We start from the raw sequence: 19,924 nt of genomic DNA, 5'->3' as shown, positions 1-19,924 counted from the left end.
TAAAAGGAACAATTGAACAGATGGAAAAGGAGATGCAAAAGTTAACTGAAGAAAATAATTTGATAAAAATTAGAATCAGGCAAGTAGAAGCTAATGACTCTATGAGACAACAAGAATCAGTCAAACAGAATCTAAAAAATGAAAAGGTAGAAGAAAATATAAAATATATAACTGGAAAAACAACTGTCCTGGAAAATAGGTCCAGGAGGGAAAATCTAAGGATTATTGGTCTACAAGAATACCATGATGAAAAAAAGAGCCTGGACAATACCTTCCAAGAAATCATCATGGAAAATTGCCCAGAAGTCCTAGATCCAGAAGGCAAAATAGTCATTGAAAGAATCCATTGTTCACCTCCTGAAAGGGATCCCAAACTAAAAATACCAAGGAATATCATTGCCAAATTCCAGAACTATCAAGTGAAGGAGAAAATACTGCAGACAACCAGAAAGAAACAATTCAAATATCAAGGAGCTACAGTCAGGATCACATAGGACCTTGCAGCTTCTACATTAAAAGATCGGAGGGACTAGGATATGATATTCTGTAAGGCAAAGGAACCTACAACCAAGGATCAATTACCCAGAAAAGTTGAGCATACTATTTCAGGCAAGGAGATTCCTGATGAAAAGGCTAGAGCTCAATAGAAAATTAGATCTTCAAATGCAGGTACAAGAGAGGCATAAAAAGGTAAACAGGGGAAAAAAAACTTATTATTCAACATGGGCAAACTGTTTACATCTCTATAAGGGAAGATGATACATGTTAATCTTGAGACTTGTATATTTATTATGATATTTAAAAGGGATATACATACATAGACAGAGGGAGCAGTATAAAGTAAATGATGTCATGATAAAAATGTGAGTTAACAGTGTGAAGGGATTGTAATGGGAGATGTGAAAAGGAGAAGTCAGAAAAAGGCAAATTACATCACAAGAAGAGGCACAAAAACATATTACAGTAGAGGGAAAGGGGGGGGAGAAGAGCACTGTTTGAGAGTTCCTTTCATCTGACTGGATTCAAGGATGGAACAACAAACTCAGTCAAGTATAGAAATACAACTAGCTCTATAGGTAGTAGGAGGGGAACGGGGAAAGAAAAGAGAGGGGGGACTAAAATGGAAGGAAGAAGTAGTAAGAGAAAAGCGGATTAAAAGGGAGGGGGGCTGAAAGAATGGAGGGAAGAGTGAGGGAGTGGTGGTCAAAAACTAAAACTCTATTGTGAAGGGTAAGGGAGAACAAAAAACCTAAATGGGGGAAATGGGATGGCGGGAAAGACACAGATAATAATCATAACTGTGAATGTCAATGGAATGAACTCTCCCATAAAATGGAGATGGATAGTAGAATGGATTAAAAACCATAATCCAACAATATGTTGTTTACATGAAACACATATGAAACGGGGGAATATACACAGGGTAAAGGTAAAAGGTTGGAGCAGAATATAATGTGCTTCGGCTGATGTAAAAAAAGCAGGGGTACAATCCTAATCTCAGACAAAGCAAAAGTAGAAATAGATCTAATCAAAAGAGATAAGGAAGGAAACTATATCCTTTTAAAAGGCACCATAGACAATGAAGCAATTTCATTGCTAAACATATATGCTCCAAGTGGTATAGCATCCAAATTCTTAGAGAAGAAATTAAGGGAGTTACAGGAAGAAATAGATAGCAAAACTGTACTAGTGGGGGACTCAACCTCTCCCTGTCTGAACTGGATAAATCTAACCTCAAAATAAACAAGAAAGAAGTTAAGGAGGTGAATAAAACTGTGGATAAGGTAGTTATGATAGATCTCTGGAGAAAACTGAATGGGGCTAGAAAGGAATATATACCTTTTTCTCAGCATACATGGCACATACACAAAAACTGACCATGTACTAGGCCATAAAAACCTCACAATCCAGTGCAGAAAGGTAGAGATAGTCAATGCATCCTTCTCAGATCATAATGCAATAAAATTATATGTAATCAAAGATCATGGAAAGATAAACCAAAAATTAATTGGAAGCTAAACAATGTAATCCTAAAGAATGAGTGAGTTAAACAACAGATTACAGAAACAATCAACAACTTCATTCAAGAGAATGACAATAATGAGACCACCTACCAAAACTTGTGGGATACTGCAAAAGCAGTTCTTAGGGGAAGTTTTATATCTTTGAATGCCTACATGAATAAAATAGAGAAAGAGGAGATCAATGAATTGGGCATGCAGATGAAAAAGCCAGAAAAAGAACAAATTGAAAATTTCCAAGTAAATACCAAATTAGAAATACTGAAAACCAAAGGAGAGATTAATAAAGTTGAAATTAAGAAAACTCTTGAACTAATAAAACTAAGAGTTGGTTTTATGAAAAAAACAATAAAATTGATAAACCTTTGGTTAATTTGATTTTAAAAAAAGAAAGAAGAAAACCAAATTACCAATATCAAAAATGAAAAGGGTGAACTAACCTCCAAGGAGGAGGAAATTAAAACAATATTTAGAAATTACTTTGCTCAACTGTATGCCCATAAATTCCACAATCTAAATGATGTGGATGATTATTTTTAAAAAATATAAATTGCCTAGATTAACAGATGAGGAAGTTGAACACTTAAATAACCCCATTTCAGAAAAAGAAATTCAACAAGCCATCAATGAACTCCCTAGGAAAAAATCTCCAGGGCCAGATGGATTTACAAGTGAATTGTATCAAACATTTAAAGAACAGTTAATTCCAATACTATGTAGACTATTTGGGAAAATTGGTGAAGAAGGAGTCCTACCAAATTCTTTTTATGATACAGATATGGTTCTGATACCAAAACCAGGAAGAGCCAAAACAGAGAAAGAAAATTATAGACCAATTTCTCTAATGAATATAGATGCAAAAATTTTAAATAAGATATTAGCAAAAAGAATACAGCAACTTATCACGAGAATAATACATTATGATCAGGTAGGATTTATACCAGGAATGCAGACTGGTTCAACATTGGGAAAACTATTAGCATTATTTATCATACCAACAACAAAACTAGCAGAAACCACATGATTATCTCAATAGATGCAGAAAAAGCTTTTGACAAACTACAACACCTATTCCTATTGAAAACACTGGAAATCAAAGGAATAAATGAAACTTTCCATAAAATAATAAGCAGTATCTACCTAAAACCATCAGCAAGCATTATATGTAATGGGGATAAGCTGGATGCATTTCCAATAAGATCATGGGTAAAACAAGGATGTCCATTATCACCACAGTTATTCAATACGGTATTAGAAATTCTCTCTGTAGCAATAAGAGAAGAAAAAGAAATTGAAGGAATTAGAGTAGGCAAAGAAGAAACTAAGTTATCATCCTTTGCAGATGATATGATGATATACTTAGAGAATCCCAGAGAATCAAGTAAAAAACTACTTGAAATAAGAAACAATTCTGGCAAAGTTGCAGGTTACAAAATAAACCCACATAAATCATCTGCATTTCCATATATATTACTAACCAAGCCCAACAGCAAGAGATAAGTCCAAATGAATACATGATCTAGGTATAAAGATTGATACCATAAGCAAATCAAGGGAGCAAGGAATAGTATATTTGTCAGCTTTATAGAGAATGGAGAAATTTATGACCAAACACACTATTGAAAACATTATGAGCGTAAAATGGATAATTTTGTTTATTTTAAACTGAAAAGTTTTTGCACAAACAAAGCCAAGGTAACCAAGATTAGGAGGGAAGCAGAAAACTGGGGAAGAATTTTTATAACTAATGTCTGTGATAAAGACCTCCTTTCTAAAATATATAGAAAACTGAGTCAAATGTACAAGAATACAAGTCATTCCTCAATTGATAAATAGTCAAAGGACATGAACAGACAGTTTTCAGAGGAAGAAATTAAAGCTATCTATAATCATATGAAAAAATGGTCTAAATCACTATTGATCAGAGAGATGCAAATCAAAACAACTCTGAGGTACCATATCACACCTATCAGATTGGCTATCATGACAAAACAGGATGATGATAAATGTTGGAGAAGATGTGGCAGAGCTGGAACACTAATTCATTGTTGGTGGAACTGTGAGCTTATCCAACCATTGTGGAGAGCAATTTGGAACTATGGCCAAAGAGCTACAAAAATGTGCATGCCCTTTCATCCGGCAATATCACTTCTTGGACTCTATTCCAAAGGGATCGTAGAAATGGGAAAGGGTCCCACATGTATAAAAATATTTATAGCAGCTCTCTTTGTGGTGACCAAAAACTGGAAATCAAGGGGATGCCCACCAATTGGAGAATGGCTGAACAAGTTGTGATATATGAATGTAATGGAATACTTATTGTGCTATGAGAAATGATGAACAGAATGACTTCAGATAGGGCTGGAAAGACTTACGTGAACTGATGCTGAGTGAAAGGAGCAGAAGCAGGAGAACTTTGTACACAGCAACAACCACAATGTGTGCGAAGTACTTCAATGCAATGCAAGGACTTAAAAAATTTCCAATGGACTTGAGGCAAAATGCCTTCCACTTCCAGAGAAAGAATACGGAATTGGATCACAGACAGAAGCAGACCATTTTCTTTTGTATTATGTTTTTTTTATTTTATGGTTTCTCTCATTCATTTTAATTCTGCTATACAACATGTATTTAATAGGAATGCACATGTAGAACCTATATAAAATTGTATGCCATCTCAGGGAGGGAATGGGGCGGGAAGGGGTAATGAAGGGGAGGGAGGGGAAAAATCTAAGTTTTATGGAAGTGATTGTTGAACACTGAAAACAAATAAAATAATTTAATTTTTAAAAAAGTAAAATGGGTTAAGTTTCCCAAGGTGTGGGGAGGTCTGTTGATCCATAAGGTTGGAAGGCAAGAAGGTAACCACTACATATTGTAAAGCACATGAAAGGGAATAATGTAAAATGCTGACCTCTGGAAAGGTAACTTAGAGCTAAGATTGGGAAAGTCTCTCAGTTTCAAACACAGGAGTTAGTATTTGATCTCAGAGCACTAGGAAACTGCTGAAACTTTTTGAGCAGAGGAGTGATGTGATCAGACCTGTGCTTTAGCAATATTTCTTTGGCAGGTATGTAGAATGGATTAGAGAGGGGAGAGAATGATGAGAAATGATGAGAGCATGAACTAAAGGGGTGACTGTGTGCATGTCAGTAATGTCTCTAAGGCAATGAGCTGGGGTGACTAGAAGGGTGGTGGGCAATAATCTGAACAGAAATAGGCAATTTCTGAAGAGAGACAGATTTGAAGGGAAAGAAAATAAATTGCTAAGTCTGAACTGCTTATGGGATATGTAGTCCAAATTGTGTAATAGGCAGTTGGTGATATGGGACTGGACAGAAAGAGGAGAGAGAGAGAGAGAGAGAGAGAGAGAGAGAGAGAGAGAGAGAGAGAGAGAGAGAGAGAGAGAGAGAGGAAGGGAGGGAGGGAGGGGGAGGGAGGGAGAGAGAGAGAGAGAGAGAGAGAGAGAGAGAGAGAGAGAGAGAGAGAGAGAGTTGGACAAGATATTTAACTTCCCTGTGCCTCAGTTTCATCATCCAGAAAATGAAAGGATTGGAACAGATGGTCTCTGGGGTTTCTTTAAACAATATGTGTGTCTGCATCTATGCTCTAATCATATATGCTATCAGTTACAACATACATTGATAGACATGGACAATGCATTAATTTGCTTTGCTTAGTTGCATTTTGTTGCAAGGTGGGGTCCTATTGGGGTGGGGGACATTGGGAAGCCATAGCAATAGAAAAAAAAGCCTCAAACAAATTTATCTTTAAAAAGAAAACCATCTCTGCAACACCTCAAAAAAAGGATATCCTGTCAATAGCTTGAGGGAATAGTACAGCTGAAGGAAGGTTTTTATATAAAGCAGTCAAATGAATATTTTTATAAACAGTAGAAGGGAGGGGTAGATAAGTGGCACAATGGATGGAGTGCTGGGCCTGCACTCAGGAAGACTTATCATCCTGAGTTCAAATCTGACCTCATGTACTTACCAGCTGTGGGACCCTGGGCAAGTCACTTAAGCCTGTTTGCCTCAGTTTCCTCACCTATAAAATGAGCTGGAAAATAAAATGGCAAACCATTCTAATATCTTTACCAAGAAAATCCCAAATGGGCTCATGAAGGATCAGAAATGACTGAACAACAACAACAAAGAAGGAAACATTGCATAATGAGAGGTGGGTGATTTGAGAAACACAAGAGATTATTTATAGAGCAAGGAGGTAGGATGGGAAGGGAACAAGGGAATAGTTGAGGACACTATTTTAAATTAAAAGAAAGGATGGTTAAAGACACAGAGCTCGAAATATATTTACATATATTCATTAGTTATGTATTATAATCAAAGAAACAATAAGGCCTGAAATTTTAACATTTCTAGAAATAGCAAATAAGCTGAAAATAGAAAAATTAATAAGAAAGTTGACACCTGTGCTCATGCTTCTTAACAATCCCAAAAGCCCAAAACTGCTTAGCTACTAATATCAGAAGAGATTTGACCCATTCAGGAAGGTTTAATTATAGACAGGAAACTAAAATTCTTAAATCAAAATCTGAGTGAACTGTGAATAGTGAATAAAGCATGGAGTTTTAGAATCTAATTGAACTGAGAATTCTGAAGAAAACTAACTAGATATTTAAATTATCCTCTCAGTCATTCAGGCCCACAACCTTGGTGTCATCCTCAGTCCCCCACTCCTCCCTCACATATGTAATCGGTTGTTAAGTCCTTGCTTTCCTACCTTAGTAACATCCCCCCTTCTCTCTTCTGATACTGCCACCAACCACAGACCCTCATCACTTAATACCTGAATTATAGCAATAACCTGTGGGTAGGTCTGCCTGTTTCAAGATTCTCTCCACTCCAGTTTCATCTTCTGTTTAGCTGACAAATTTATTTTTATTAAGCATATGTCTGACCATGTCACCCCTCTATTCAATAAACTCTAATGGCTTCCTATCACTTCCAGGATTAAATACAAAACCCTCTTTTTGGCTTTTAAAGCCCTTCATAACCTAGTCACCTCAACACTTTCCACTCTTTATATTTTATTCCCTTCCAAGCACTATAAAATCCAGTGACACCCACCTCCCGACTGATTTTCAAAAATTACACTCCATCTCCTGACTCTCGGTATTTTAACTGACTGTCCCTCATACTTGGAACTATCACCATCCTCATCTTTCTTCCTCATGGCTTCCTGGCTTCCTTCAGGTCTTAATTAAAGTCACACCTTCTATAAGAAACCTTTCCAGTCCTCCTTAATCTTAGTGCCTTCCATCTAAGATTATCCTCAATTTATCAATTTATCATCTTTCTCTGTCTGTCTGTCTGTCTCTCTCTCTCTCTTTCTGTGTTTGGGTGTGTTTGTCCATAGAATTTGCATTTTGTCTCCTCCATAGACTGAGATCCTTGAGACCAAGATCTCTTTTTTGCCTTTCTTTGTATCTCCAGCACTCAACACAGTGCCTGGCATGTGTGCTAGTGCAGGCACTTAATGCATGCTTGCTGACTGACCAATTTTTTTTTACTTTCTCTAACAAAAACTTATACTTGAATTAAGATGTATTTCTTTCTTCCTAATGCAAAAGTTCTTTTAAAACAGAAGTACATTGTAAAACAACCACATTTTAATATCATCCACACTAAAATGATGATAGATGAATACTGAAATAAATTAATATCTGTGTCAGATCTCCTCAGAAAGAAGGTATATAATGTGCTTTTTTGATTAAGATGGTGATATGAAAAGTCATAGAGAAGATCATATCTCTCACATAAATCCCAGGCAATATCGGAAAAGGACTTTTGAAAGGCCAGTGTTAAAAGACCAGGTGCCTCGTCACCTGATGAACGACTACATTGTAAAACATGAATGTAATGTGGTATTTATGTGCCATAAGAAATGATGAATATGATGACTTCAGAGAAGCATGGGAAAACTTAAGTGACCTGATGCATAGTGATTTCAGCAGAAGCAGGAAAATAATAAATACATTGAACATATCAGTATAAATATAAAGAATAAAAAGCTGAAGCTGAATACTATAATAATTAGCATGACTATAATAAAGAAGCCATAAAAGTTAAAAAAATTAATTTTTATTTTCATTGCAGAAATAGCAAATTATGAATAGGGAATATTGTATATACTGTTAGACTCAGTAGATGTATTGGTTAGTTTTGCTAAACTGACTTTTTTCTTTTATGTTGAAGTCTTTGAAAGAAGGGGTAAAAGAAGGATAGATTCAGAAATGAATATGGCATAATACAAAAGGCACTAATAAGATAAAATTTAAAAACTAAGACATGTTATGTATGTCTACTATCACATGACAATAGAAAATTTGAAATTTGGTAATAACATAGATTTGTGTTGGATTCCATTCAGCTGAGTTTAGTTAGAAGAATTACTACAAGGACTTAATTATAGCACCACAATATTACCCATTCCCATGGTATGGACCTAGACTTCAGCATAACACCAGACTGTTAATTTGAAGTGTAGTCTTACTAAAGGCACAGGAGAGGTTAGAGTGATTTGTGAAAGTCCCTTTCCAGTGTAATCCAGTCTTAGTGTTAGTTGAAAGAAGAATTTCAGCTCCACATTCTGGAATAGGTCTTATAATAAGTAGAAATGCGATTTGGGACTTCTTAGAGAATATAATAATTATACACAAAATGGTCCTATAACAACTCTTACAACTTTATGAAAGTCTTAGTGGTGCTGACTACAATGTTACCTTTATGTTTGTCTCTGCATCTACACTTATTCATTGTGGCTAGATTGGGAATGTTTTCTACTATATAAATCAATTAAAAATAAACAATAGCATCATGCCAGAAGTGAAAAGTACTTGTTACTTTAGGGCTGGGATTACAGGAGGATTCTTGAGTACAGTAAGTTAAGTGCATTCATCATGCTGGCTCACTGGCCCCTAGTATTGTTCAGACACATTTTTTTTTAGCAGGGAGATGTTGAAATAACTATCACGCCTATGAGTGTGTATATATGATATATATATGTATGTGTATATACATGAAAATATACATATACACACATCAATATGTAGATATGCATATAATGAGAGGTTTGATGCATGTGCAGACTGCCTCAAATGGCCTCTCTCTTCTTGGACGATGCTGGGGCCTTGCTTCCAGTAGTGAGGATGATATGTAAGAAAAGTGCCTTGACAAAATGCCTTCCACACTCAGAGAGAGAAATATGGAAGTCACTCACATAATGTAACAGATCATGTTTGTGTATGTGTATGTGTTTGTGTATCATGTTCTGATTTGTTATACGATTTCTTTCATTTATCTTAGTCTGACTACATAGCATGACTATAGTGAAAATATACTCAATAGGAAAGTATATGTAGAATCTATACAGAATTGTATACAGTCGTGGGGAGGGAGGGGGGGAGTGGGGGGGATAAAATCACAATTGTATGGCAGTGATTGTTAAACATTAAAAAATAAAAAAATAATAAAAAAAAAAAAAAGAAAGAAAAGTGCCTTGAAGAGTCTGGGTAGCTTACATGTCCCTGGTTCCCAGTGGCTAACTATGTTAAAACGGAAAGGTTTTTAGATTTGCTGCTGGGCCATTCAGAAAGGTCCCATCAGCTTCAGACATTTCCTCTTTCGCCTCCTTTACTCATGAGAGATCTTGATGATTCTCACTTGTCATGTGGTAAAGGAAAAGGCCTTAAGGGCTTTTCTCTTTCTGAGTCTACTTGGCCTGGTGACAGGACTTCAGTCTTTGGCCTCTGTGTTTGTTCTATGCCACCTAGTTGCCAAAGAAAGCCTTTGTTGTTGTTATCCAGTCATATTTGACTCTTTGTGACCCCTATTTGGGAATTTCCTGGCAAAAATATTGGAGTGATTTGATATTTCCTTCTCCAGCTCATTTTAAGATGAAGAAACTGAGGCAAACAGTTAAGTCACACAGTATTAACTTATTAAAGTGTCTAAAGCTAGACCTGAACTCCTGAAGATGAGTCTTTCTGACTCCAGGCCCAGTACCCTAACCACTGTCCCATAAGGTAAAGATTGCCCTTTGTAAAAACTAATTGATGCCAAATGTTTAAATGGAATTGGAGGGCTAGGCATTGGCACCTAATAAGGAAGGGAACATACCCCGTGGAGGCTTAAGCAAATAGTAGTATAGAAAAGGGATTCACCAACACTTTAGGGTTACCCACTAGAACTCCAAGGGGCAGATATACCAGCCTGGTGCTGGGAAAGTCAGTGAGTATACTTGTTAAAAATAAAGGTACACACACAAACATATACACATACATACTTATATGCTACACAGATATGATGGGATCCTAATAGAGCTGTCCCCAGCCCCAACAGTCTAACTTCATTACAGGCCCACTGTACCTACCTAGCCCCTCCGTCAATGTCCTAACTTCTTCATGTAGGCCTCACTGTTCACTAGAACAGGTGCGTCCCTGAACTCTTAGTTCCCACAGAAACAGCAGGCATGTCCATGTGATGGGAACCCAGTCACTGCCTCTACTTAGCTATTGCCCCCAGATCCATTCCCACATATTTGAACAGATGTGTTCTTGTATTGAATCACAATCACATCATCCATCTAGCCCAAGACAGGACCACAATAGCTAACTATCTATCTTGACCAGGCAGGACCACAAAAGCTAGCCAACTGGAGGGCAGCATGACCAGAATGTTTAACCATCAAACCACAGATGGGACTCCTCTTCCATTACCTAATCCCTTAACAAACTCCTCCTGCCTTTTTAATATTAATTAGATTTCTCTATTCTATGTAAATGTATGTTATGTAATTGCATCTTTACCCTATAAAAGTCCATCTTGTTATCTCTGAAGTTGCTAGTTCCTCTTGGAACTTAGCCCACTTCATGAGAGTGTCAATCTCAATAAATGCCTATACCTGAATTAGAGGTGAATTCTAAATTCTTTGAGATGGTTCCACCCCAACACATGAAACCACAACAGTTTTTGGTGTCCCAGAGTGGAAACCTCAACAGGTATATTACATATATGTTACAGTGCCTGGCACATAGCAAACTGCTTAATAAACAGTCTATCTCTCTATAATATATACATGTATTTTATTTTCTATAATACTATAAATTCATATATAAAATTCACAGTTTTAAACCATTTCTAAAATTTGTTTTAAAGGCTTACATTTTTCTAAACTTCATAAGGTTGGGTCTCACAGTACAAAGGTAACCAAGCTCAAGATAATTACAGTTAATTAATTTGAAAATACATAATTTGGGTCAAATACTGTAGTAATAAACAACTTACGACTGAGATTCCATCCAATGCTTTGAGATCTGGAAGGTGGAAGATTACAAACAACCGGTAGTTTTCTTGATTCCATACAATAAGATTTCCACACATGTCTAAAATGATCAGATTGTGTAAACCCTAGTAAAATAAAAACATTTTTGAATTTATATAAAGTTGGTATGTACGCTTTCATTTAATTCCCCCCCCTCCAAATTTCATCAGCAATGATTTTAAATCACTCATTGACTATTTGAGTAACAGTGGACATTGTCATATGCATTTGCTTCGTTAACTTTCTTAGGTCACTTAGTATCTCTTCCTTTAATAAATACTTCAGGACTGGAAATGCCAAGATGGGAAGGAAGCAAAACATTACCCATAAGTATTAGTTGAAGGAACTAGTGGTGATGTTTAATTGAAGAAGAGGAAGATTTAGGGAAAACATGATAACTGTCTTCATGCATTTGAAGGCCTGTCATGTGAAAGAAGGATTATACTTCTTTTGACTGAGTCCAGAAGGAAGAATTAGGAGAATTAGTGGAATTTACAGGGAGGAATGTTTTAGCTTCATAGAAGAATAATGGTAGGGGGCAAAGGCCCTATTAATCTTGGACCAATGAATTTACAGAGAAAGGGCCAAGGATTCTGGCTGAGTGGAAAGTAGACAATTATCTTACCTTCTGGGAACTCAGCCTACTCATTTATATGGATGATCAGGAGAGATTAGCTTTCAAAAACCTAGGAGCGCCAAACTTCTAGAGATGATTGGAAATTATTAGGCAAATTATTAACAAGTTTACAGCCTAGTCTTCAGAGATGAAAATTTGGAGGTTATATTGGATATTCATTATAAACTAGGGGGAGGTCTCTGATCACAAAGAATAAGCCCAGTATCAGGAAAGTAGCAAAATGATCAAATCTAACAACCTTAGCTAGGTGGGACAATCTTTCTCTTTATTCTAAAGAACTTGATACCTGGGGCTGAGAATCGACTGTTAGGTGGATGGGTAGTCTCTGAGTTCAGACTTGGAGTGAACAAAAGAAGGAGGTTTTTTGCTTTTTAGGGGAAAGTGTGTGTGTGTGTGTGTGTGTGTGTGTGTGTGTGTGTGTGTGTGCGTGTGTGTGTGCACGTGTGTACTAAAAAACCTAGCTAAAAAAAGCCAAACCAACCAAATGAAACATGGCAGCACCCCTGGCCGTGAGATGGAAGGCAATAGTATACTTAAGCAGCAATCATAGAGGATACTTGCCTAGAATCCTATGGAGGCTAAAAGATCAGTATTCCCCAGATACTAGGGGTCCAGCAGAACAATATCTGGTGGGGTCCACAAGAGTAAGCTTGACTGGCAGAGTCTACAAGACCAGTGTTGGTAGCTATTGTAGGAGCAGCATGATGACATCACTAGAAAACATTTGTGATTCTGCAGTGTCAGAGGCATGAGGTGCCCTTCCACACATATTCCTTGGTCACATTTATTCTTGTATGTCACTACATTTTTTCTATATGTGTGCCCACTATTTCTGCTGATGCTATGTATATCTGTGGGAGAACATGCCCAGGTTTATGAGGGAAATATTTTGTTGCCACTTTTCTTACAATGCTATTTCATTAAATGTCTGCTTCGAAATAGCTGTATCCCCTGACCAACTATTACTGGTAAATATATTGGTGGGGTCTCACAAATCATAGTTTTAGGGGATGCAGAACCACAGAATATCTTGAATCCATTTGTGGTTCTAACCTATGAGCTGGCATTGCTTTTAGGAGCCATATAGCAAACTTTAGGTGCCCCTTAAGGAAAACCTTCCTGACATTTGGAGCTATATAAAGGAAGAACTGATCCCTCAGGAGGTAGCAAGTTCCTCATTACTGTAGCTCGATGAGGAAGTCATAGATTGGACTGTTTGGTTTATTGGACTAGATGACCTCTAAAGTCACTTCCAACTTGGAAATTCATTAACAATGTGGTTCTGTGATTCAGCAATCCATGAATATCTGAATAGGTACTCTCTCCATTCATGCAGACCACAATTTTTTAACCCTTAGTAAATGCTCTTCATGAGTTTTATGTGACCAAAAACCTTTACCATCTGGTCGGTGATGAATCTCTTTAAATTTAGCTAGGTTATTCTTCAAACAATACATAACAAAAAGCAAAATTAGACTGCTAAGGTTTTCATGAGTATCTAAGGGATTCCACTGCATTTTTCTTAATACCAGAGAACAGAATGAAATATCATTTCCAAGTCCTCTCTGGCTGTTGACATTTACAGCACAGGGTGCCTATAGTCCACATTTTTTTCTCTTATCCCAATAGTGATTGTCACCATGTTACACAGATGCTAGTCCTGAACAAAAGTCCAACTCTGATATCTCACTAAGGCACGAGTATGTATGTATACACTTATGTACATAAATATACACATATACTTATATTCATATTTTGCCTATACATAAACATACTTGCAGGATAAATATACATTATTAAATCATAATCAAAAATTCTAAAACATTAAAATTTACCTTCAGATTGTATATCTCCTGGTTGGTAGCAATATAATTATTGTTTATGTATAATTCAATTATGGTGTAAGCTTTTTGTAAACCAGCCAATGAAGTTATCTTGTTATTTTCAAGAGAAAGGTAGTGAAGATGAAGCATGTTTTCGAAGATGTGCTTTTCCAGTCCAGTAAGGAGATTATTATTTATGCTGAATCGGGTTAGTTTGGTTAGTTTTGAAATGCCTGGAAAAATAATCAAATATAAGAGAAAATTCAGAAGAAAAGAAAAAAAATTGGCTTCAAAAGTAAAGCCGTTCTGCATCACTAGGATTCTTTGGCAGTAGCAGAGGGCTCGAAGGACCCTATCATTTCATTTTCTTCTATGGAAGAAACCAAGATTGTGGATATATAAGCTTGCAGACCAATCATACTTTGATTTTCTCAATTGAGTCATTCTTCTTTAAGTGATTAGAAAAGGAAATCTATCCAGGAAATGTCATTTTGCTTTCAATTCATTGCGAAACAAACCCTGATCAGTTTTTAATCATGAATGCACAGAGGTCATACTTATTACTAAAGACCTCAACTTACCTTCTGAAGATTTCCAAATAATTCAAAGAACTAGAAAATGGAAAAGGGTGAACAGCCACTATTTATACTTCATTAGTATTATTTAGTATCATTAGAACTAATTCTACACTGTTTACAATGAACATCCTATTTGGAAGACTTGAAAGAATACCTTTGCTGTTTTATATGCCCTGAAGAAGGATTGTAGAGAAATGTAACATAGCTCTGAGTTGAATAAAGCCAAAAAACCAAAGGAGGCAGTAATCTGGAATAGAGCTTCCAAAAGGAAAAAAAATCCCTAGTGTGGATATTAGGTTCATATATGCTCTTGTAGAAAAAAAGATGGGATATCTATGTCCAAATCCAGGTTAGCCATGTAGCAAAAATATAAGCTGTCTGGTGGCCTGGTCTTGTCTACCTTCTACTAGGATTAAGGATAAGAAGATAGCTATAGGAGGAAAGGAGGTTCAGAAAGATTCATGGTTAGCCCTCTACTACTTAGGAGTGAAATACTTTAACCCATTTTAAATTATAAGACTATAATAACTATTAAAAACAAAAACAATCACAACTGATGTTTATAACTGAATCCAATGCCAGAATTTCCCAAACTCTCTTCCATGGAACCTTACTGTTCTGCAAAAAGTACACAGAGATTCTGTGAGAACATGTCAATGCAAAGACTATCTTCTTCTCTAAAATATTAAATATGAAATTATGTATGTATCAAAATATGTGTGTATGGTATGTTATAGAAATACGTTTAATTTTTAAAATTATGCTTCAAAATTCACTTGTTTTTTTTTAATGCTAGGTATATTGGGTACATGTGGAAGGGAGGTGGGTGCCACATACCACTTACAGTCATTTAGATCCTTTCAACATGTTTCAAGCCACAAAGCATTATTTGATCAAATTAGTTTGGGTATTGTAATTCAAAATTCTAATACTCACTTCTCTTTTTGTATAAAGGTAATGGGAGAGAAGGAGAACATCTGATCAGTTGAACGAGGTTAAAGGCTATGAACCTTTGTCAGAAGGGTCATAGTTCTTAAAGGTAGGTTTAGCCCCTTATTGGGAGGGAACAATGAACATTTCTGATCAGTCCCTCATGACAGGTGCTGCCTCTAAGATAAATGACAACTGAAATTTAAAGGGGAAGAGGATTCTCATTAAAGGAGCTACCACAGGAATATAATGGAGAGATTAGTAAAGCCCTTGCTCACTACTGGCAAGACTTACTCAGCCTGATTCACTTCTTTGGTGCTGAGGCAGAGGAAGAGGAAGCTATCAGAAATGCACGAAGGGATGTCTTTGGTAGCTCTCTAGTGGCACAGTCCCCTTTGGGAGGGAGCAAGGATGGATATAGGACAAAGAAGAGGCAAGACAGCTTGTTTACTTAATATCCTGTAGTATATTTGCTAGTCTTAAAGTCTCTTAACTTAAATCTTAAATCTCCAAATGCCAACAATCTTCAACTTGAATAAAGAGAAGAATTTAGAAAAAGGGATGAGGATTACTTCAACTTTCTCCTGAGGCTGAAATTTAGAATCACACTGAATATTTTTTGTTGCCTCTCATTGTTACTGAGGCTTTAATTACCTTGATTGTATCTAATGTGATCCCTATGAAAAGTTTCATTTGATTTCAAAATCTGTTAAATAATTTTCACTTTTGTTCAAATCTATAAAATTTCAAAACACAATTTTTAAAATGCACATTTAAGAAAGGATTATGACTTTTTTTTTCCTTTTGTTTCATGTTTTTGGCTCTTGGAATGACAGTAGACATTCAGGGTTAGGACAGAGGAGAAGGGGGAGGCTGAAGGATGTAGAAGAGGCCACCTGAGCTTGTTCATTTGCTATCGTGGAAAGAACATTGAATTCAGAGCCAGAGTACCTGGGTTCAAATTCTGGCTCTGCTATTACTACCAGTATCACCTTGGGCAAACCACTTTACCACTTTGTGCCTTAGTTTCCAGATGCAGTAAAGTTAGAGTTTTGGACTTTATCTCCAAGGTCTTTTCTAGCCCTAAATTTATGATCTAATGTAGTTGTGTAAATAAACTACAATTTGTTACTGACATCCCCTAGGAGAGTCGGAATCCTTTGACAACTTTTCCTACGACTTCCTGGGGGAGGTTAGGTGATACGTTCATAGCTTTAGAGCTGGAAGGGACCTTAGATATCATGTAGTTCAATCAACTCACTCATTTTATGGATGAGGAAGCTAATGTTCAGAGTGGGAAGTCATTTCCCCACAGTTTCACAAAAGAAGCTGAGTAGTAGAGCCAGGATCCAAATCTATGTTTTGAAAAACACTGTATGTACTATTTTTTACTTGATGTATTAAGCATTTATACTGCTAAGATTTCTCATTTCTGAAACCCATTACCTTCTAGCTTTGAGATGCAGTTTCCATCTAAAGTGAGCTCTTCCAAATTAACACAAGATTCCAAACCTTCAATTTTTGTGAGATTATTATTGCTAAATGATGCCCATCGCAAATTCACCAATTTTTCCAAATTAGTGATTTCAAAGAGATTTTGTCCATCCAAATTTAAGGTAGTTATCTGTTGGAAAATTTACTCAAAATGAATTTAGTACATCTTTAAAAGATCAAGATATTTTAAACACAATTTTAAGGCAGACTAGTGATAATTAGGTTAATGTCTTATATGTAACATACAGACATTCAATGAATTTTACTATAAATTGAAGAGTAAAACATAAGACATAATTCTTTTAAAAATAAGATATAATAGAGAACAGCTTAAAAAGATTGTTTTCTTAGCACCAAATCGACCAACAAAAGTGTTTTAAAGGTTTACATACTTTTTTGGCCTATTGTCAAATAGTTTGCCTGTCGCAATATGATTAGTAAATGTCAAAGGTAGGTTGTCCTAATTGGTGCACTAGGCTAGAAACGAATGGATAGATCAATAAAAAAGCATTTAATAAATGTTTATTATGTTCCCAGCTCTGTGCAAATGCTGAACATATAATTACAAGTAAACATGATTGTCCCTGCCCTCAGGCAGCTTCTACATTCAATTGAAAGAGACAATACATAAAGGGAAACTAGAGACTGTGTGGGGGTTATGCATGTGGAGCATAATTTGGAAATGGCAATATGTTCTGTTTAACTTACCCATTAAAGATTTAGGAGGAATGGGTTGTAGGAAACCACCCAAGTGCAGGTGCCATGATGTGGAAATGTCCAGGAAGCAATGTGGGTAGACTAGGAAGCAGTGGACAAAGACCAGGAGATCCGTGTACTGGGTACAGCTCTGCCACCACCTAGCCATGCAATATCACTCAAGCCTCCATCTTTGCCTCCCTAGATTATTCTTCTCCCTGGACTCTGTGGTCAGTCCTATTGACTTTCTTGCTGTTTCTCACACAAGGCTCATTTCTCATGTCTGTACCATTGCACTCACTATAGTCCTCATTTCTACCTTCTAGAATTCTTCAAGCATTATCTTCTAAATGAAGCCTTTCCTGATTCCCCTCAATTGCCAGTGATATGGGAGGTGTGGTGATGGTCAGCAGTGCAGAGCTATCACAACTTTCCTTCTTGTTCTCATGCTCACCTTGGTGTGAGGTGGAGCAATGCGTTCCCTTGGACTTGACTTTTCCTCTCATCCTCTGCTTGGGCCCCACTGCTAGGAGAAGGGCTTTATCTTTATTTTCAAAGTAGATTGGGAAGGAAAAATGGTGAACTTTCCCCTGCCCCAAGCCCCTCAACTCCAACCTAGCTAGTCACAAAAGGACAAGAATTGGTTTTATAGCTGCAGTACTTTGCTAGCCCTAATTATTAAAAAAAAAAATCAAACAAATAATTATCTTTTCCTCATCCTCCAAGATGTCAATTGCTCTGGTAAAATGAATATTCCAGTCATAAATCTATGTCTCTCGTTTTCCTGGGTATTCCCCAGTGACCTTTCTCTGTTGCATTTGAGAAAAGATACACATAGATCAGTAATGCAATGGTTACCCATGCTTATAACATTTTAAAAATAAAGTCAAGATAAAAACTAGAAAACTCTTAAGAAACAGTTAAATTTTGGGAAATAGTCACACACCTAATTGGGAAGAGGGAAGGAAAGGAAAGAATGGAGGAAATGGAGGAATCACAGCCTTATGGGTCTGCCACAGGCGACAGTAGTGGTAGTTTTTTGGCAATACTCCATCCACCCTTATGCACCTCATGACCCATCTAGGTGCCCATACACTCCAGTGCTGGATCTCAAGTTTACTGCTCTCCACAGATCTATGGCTTAGAGAGGCAGCTCTCTCTTGTTCTTACTTCTGCTCTGATGCCAGAATGTTCTTTAATTCTTAATATATTTATAACTGTTCACAGCTCCTTAGGCTGGGAGAATTGATCCATGAGTCTCCTTCCATCAGTCCCCAGATTAGGGCATATTCTTCAAGGAATTAAGGAGAGAAACACTGGTGTGATTCTTGCCTGAACTAGCAGGCATCTCCAGTGTATTGATCTCCTTGGCAAAGTTAAGAGAGGGCTAGATGTTTATTTCTATATATACTTGTATGTATATATTTAATATATAGGTATATACATATACAGAATACATATACATACATATATATGTATATACATATATATGTATATATTGTATGTTGTCTTCCCTGGTAGAACATATGGTCTTTGAGAGCAAGGACTATTTAATTTTTACATCCTCTAGTGGTACACAGTTGTGCTTAATAAATGCTTTTTGGTTCATTGATTCATTTCCTCCTTTATACATATTTTCTAAATTTCTTTCCAGTTCTAACATTATAATATTTTACTTGCCAATAGGTTACAAAATGGAGAAAGGGGAAAATGATTATAAGAGCTTATTAATGTGGATGAATTTAAAAATTTTTTAATAACATTCTATGGATTTTCAAGATGAACATTTAATGTGCTAGACCTTCTTATGACTATCAGCAAACCAGATTCTACTTTTCAGTATTTTATTTTCTAAACATGTAGTATTTGGTAGCTCCCTGGTTGCACAAAAACATTCCCCTTTGAGAGGAAGCAAGGAGAGACGTACAACACAGAATGGGCAACCTGTTTACTTAATATTTTATAATATGTTTGCTGATCTCTTAAGTTAAGATCTTAACTGCCAACATTCTTAAACCTGAATAAAGAGAAGAATCCAGGAAAGGGTGTAAGGATTATTTCAACTTACATTGCTGCTGTAGGCAACGTAATTACGTAGACAAAAACTAGATATGTGCTTTGTCTAGGTACCCTTTGGATGGTGTTTAATTTCACTGCTCTATTCTGTGTTGTCACATTAATAAAAGTCTCATAATGAGCCCCAAATGACAAGATGTTTTGGATGACTACACTGAGATATAGATTTATGTAAATGTTGCAATGAAAAAATGTAAAATCAGAAATTATCAGGAGTTTCCCAAACCTTCACCCCTTACTCTCTATTATAACTACATGGCTTTATCTCCTGCTACCCACTGGTTCTGGTCTTCTCACATGCCTAGCCAGTTCTTACCCTTGTAA

The 19,924-nt window shown here is 36.4% G+C and overlaps 1 protein-coding gene across 15 annotated transcripts in view; it reads right to left on the bottom strand.

Moving 5' to 3' along the window:
* LRRC9 (leucine rich repeat containing 9) overlaps positions 1 to 19,924 on the bottom strand; it is a 153,330-nt gene that overhangs the window by 52,004 nt on the left and 81,402 nt on the right. For all 15 annotated transcript variants that reach the window (XM_072629374.1, XM_072629365.1, XM_072629367.1 and 12 more), the window contains 3 exons: positions 16,781 to 16,958; positions 13,839 to 14,059; positions 11,330 to 11,452 (listed from right to left, as the gene is read on the bottom strand). In XM_072629374.1, coding sequence (XP_072485475.1) covers positions 11,330 to 11,452; positions 13,839 to 14,059; positions 16,781 to 16,958 — 522 coding nt within the window. The remainder of the gene's footprint in view (positions 1 to 11,329; positions 11,453 to 13,838; positions 14,060 to 16,780; positions 16,959 to 19,924) is intronic.

Source organism: Notamacropus eugenii, chromosome 1, assembly GCF_028372415.1.
Source record: "Notamacropus eugenii isolate mMacEug1 chromosome 1, mMacEug1.pri_v2, whole genome shotgun sequence".
Classification (NCBI taxonomy): Eukaryota; Metazoa; Chordata; class Mammalia; order Diprotodontia; family Macropodidae; genus Notamacropus; species Notamacropus eugenii.
This window is presented reverse-complemented; position numbering and strand designations above follow the sequence as displayed.